General features: G+C 39.1%; 2 protein-coding genes across 2 annotated transcripts in view; both read right to left on the reverse strand.

Annotated features, from left to right (window-relative positions):
• LOC143018914 (uncharacterized) overlaps positions 1 to 2,524 on the reverse strand; it is a 40,853-nt gene extending 38,329 nt beyond the window's left edge. Inside the window, exon 1 of the mRNA XM_076174498.1 lies at positions 2,450 to 2,524. The gene's annotated coding sequence lies outside the window, so the exon portion shown is untranslated. The remainder of the gene's footprint in view (positions 1 to 2,449) is intronic.
• Positions 1,731 to 2,522, reverse strand: LOC143018915 (uncharacterized). Its single transcript, XM_076174499.1, has one exon. It carries the CDS (start codon positions 2,416 to 2,418, stop codon positions 1,864 to 1,866), a length of 555 nt encoding a protein of 184 aa, XP_076030614.1. The 5' UTR covers positions 2,419 to 2,522; the 3' UTR covers positions 1,731 to 1,863.
• Positions 2,525 to 3,470: the final 946 nt, after the last annotated feature.

Consider the following 3,470-nt stretch of genomic DNA (forward strand, 5'->3'; position numbering starts at 1 on the left):
GACCTCAACTACCCAAAACTAAGCAAAACCAAACCAAACCTAACGTAACCTAACTTTACCTGACGTAACTTACTCTAACGTACCCTAACTAACCTAATCCTGACGTAACCTAACCTAAATCTAAGCTAAACCCAGCTAAACAATATCCACTTCAACCTCGCCCATACGAAAAATTCCACCCACCTCCGCCAACCCCTGAGTAGTCACGTTGAAATATATTCTAAAATTTTCATCATTAGTATATTCTAAATTTGTCATTGGTAGTATATTCCAAACTTTTCATTATTAGTATACATTAAAGTTATCATTAATAGTACCTTCTAAATGTATCAATATTAGTTTATTCTAAACTTGTTTATACTAAAATTAATATAAACTTGTCAGTATTAGTATATCCTAAACCTGTTATAGTCATTATATTCTAAACTTGTCATCATTAGTGCATTCTAAATTTGTCATTATTATCTTATTCTAAACATGTCATTAGTAGTACACATTAAATTAATCATTAATACTACCCCTCAAAACTTGCCGTTATTAGTATATAATAAACTTGTCATTATTATTTTATTCTAAAATTTCCTTTTTAGTATACATTAAGGTTATCATTAGTAGTACCTTCTAAACTTGTCGTCATTAGTATTTTCTAAAATTGATATTACTAATATAATCTAAACATATCGTTTTTAGTATATTCTAAACTTGTCATTATTAGGATATTGTAAACTAGTCAATATTAGTATGTTCTGAACTTTTAATTGTTTTTCCAAATTAAGTTATCATTAAATGTACTTTCTACAATTATCATTTTTTAGTATATTCTAAAATGGTAGCTATTAGTACACATTATTGTTTTCTGAATTTGTCCTTATTACTTTATTCTAAATTTGTAATTATTGATATAGTCTAAACTTGTCATTATTACTACATTCTGAACCTGTCTTTATTAGTACCTTCTAAACTTCTCATTATTAGTTAACATTTAAGTTATCATTAACAGTACCTTCTAAAATTTTCATTATTAGTACATTCTAAACTTGTCGTTATTAGAACACATTAAAATCAACATATATAGTACCTACTAAACTTCTCATTATTAGTATATTCTTAACTTATCATTATTAGTATATTCTATACTCAAAGCCTCTCCTCCTCCTCATTTTACAATAAACACATCCACAATGGAATCTAATACCCAATAATAACTTCCTACCGACCATTAATCTATCATAGTTCCCATCATTATCGACTAAAGCCTAATGATAGTTGTTGAGATCCGTTGTCGTAATCACCTTTTCCCTCAGCTGACCAGACTATGAAATGGTCATTAATAGCCGTTGAGAATCAAGACAAATCCTTCTCAGTTGCAAAGGTGATTGGAGAGAATGCCCTCCGGTGGTGTCTTTTACTTATTCATTTATCTATTTTTTTTTTTTTTCAAGGACGATATCGTTTCTGACGATAACATCTTGCTTTTGTGATGCATTGGTAATCAAAATGACTTCATCATGACCTTAGGTGATTAACAGTGGCCGTCACGAGCCCCTGACAATGGTAGAGGCTTTGGCTACAATAGCTCACCACCTCCTGGGACACACTCTTTCATACTAACTCTACAAGAAGCATCACAGTCATGAAATAAGCTTTCATTGTTTCAGGGATTTCATAGGTTAGATTTGAAGGTTACAACAAAGACAATGAATGTAATTAACAGTTTATTTACCATAAATAGATTGTTGTACTATGTATAAAAATGTATGATTTGTATGGGCATGGCATATATATATCATGGAGTCAGTGCGATGTTGCAGATGTGCCGAATTGCGATACGAACAAATTTCTTGAGAGCAGGATTGGGGACTTTCATCGTCCATATCCTAGAGGCGCCTTGCACACGTGCTCACCAAGACACCTGTCGAAGCAGCACTTGTCCACGCCACTGCACGCTCCGTCATTCGAGCAGGTGATGGGAGGTCCGAAGATGCGCGGACACACGGGCCTCACTGGTGGGCACTGACCGGGTTTGACGATCTGTGTTGCGATGGGGTCGGCTGGTTGGTTGTTGCTCTCACAGCAGTAGGCCGCTCCTTCAGGAGTCTTGCACCAGTAACGGCAGTTGCTGCTGGGGGCGACAGGAGGAACAACTCCACCGACGATCCCGTGACCGACGCCGCCGACTACGGGATGTCCTTGGTGACCGAAAGGAGGTCTTCCGACATGTGGTCTACCTCCGAAGTGACCAGCACCTCCAAGACCAGGGGCTCCGAAGGGAGGACCTTGTGCATGAGAAGGATGTCCTCCAAAGAATCGAGTATTTGCAGCTCCACCACTTCCACTCGCAGCATCATCTTTCTTCTCTTTGAGTTTCTTACCCGCCACCAAGGCGAGGGACACGAGCAGTACGCACAGGACTTTCATTATGAATGTCGTTAATCAGCAGGGTAGAAACCTTTCACAAGGAAAACTTCTGCGGGAAAATGAGGTGTATATGATGCTTGCCTCCTTACTCGCGGTGTTGCGCAGATGAAGCTGGAAGGTCGTGTGTGCCTGCTCTCGTTCCGCCAGTGCTTATATAGCTGCAACCCGTCCCACTATTCCCTCCCTCCACCCCCTTCCTCACTTTCCCGTTTGCTACTCTCAGTTTTAAAGAACTGGTATTCCATCCGCTTTGCTTCACATCCTACTTGTCCAGGGGTTTATCTACTCTACGTCATAACAGCACTATCTTTCCTGGAAACGGTTCCAAATGTGAAAACCCTTCAGAGGTTAACGAGGAGTTTTCTTTGTTGCTGCTTAGACGAATATACCCACACACGCACATATTTCATATATATATATATATACATATATATATATGTATATATATATATATATATATATATATATATATATATATATATATATATAAAACAAAGGTTTTTCCCCCTTACAAGGGAGGTAGCCAAAAAACAAAAGCATAGAATCAACTCCCATCTATTCCGTCCCTTACATAATCCACTCCCCTCTACCCTCTTCTCTCCCTCTCATCTTGGCACCTCCTGGATGATGGATCATCCCTGCATCTTGTTCACTGCCCTAGGTCAGAAGCAGTGTCGCAAGACCCAGTACATCCACAACAAGGCCGCTTCATTAAATCGGTGACACCCCTCTCCGTCCTTTCATAAAGAAAAGGAGAAGACGTGGAGAAATCCTTTCGGGCTGCGTCAATCTATTTCTCATATATACTCCCTCACCCCCTCCTCCACCTACTCCCCCTCATACATCACATCGTCATCCATACACAACCATTTTCCACACACCCTTATCTTCTGTCCTCTCCCGTCCTTTCTCAACAGACATTCCCCTCTTTCCCAATGCCCCTTTTACCCCACCCATCTATCTCATCCTAGTTCGACCCCTCATGTCCACTCCTTCCACCCCTGGCTTCCACACTTCTTTTACTAGTCTTTCTTCACTCATTGTTTCCATTT

This window comes from Oratosquilla oratoria, chromosome 36 (genome assembly GCF_046742065.1).
Source record: "Oratosquilla oratoria isolate Oo_2021 chromosome 36, ASM4674206v1, whole genome shotgun sequence".
NCBI lineage: Eukaryota > Metazoa > Arthropoda > Malacostraca > Stomatopoda > Squillidae > Oratosquilla > Oratosquilla oratoria.

Bases quoted from the DNA above. Each gene is read 5' to 3' on its own strand.
- LOC143018915 (XM_076174499.1), bottom strand. From the start codon at position 2,418: ATGAAAGTCCTGTGCGTACTGCTCGTGTCCCTCGCCTTGGTGGCGGGT.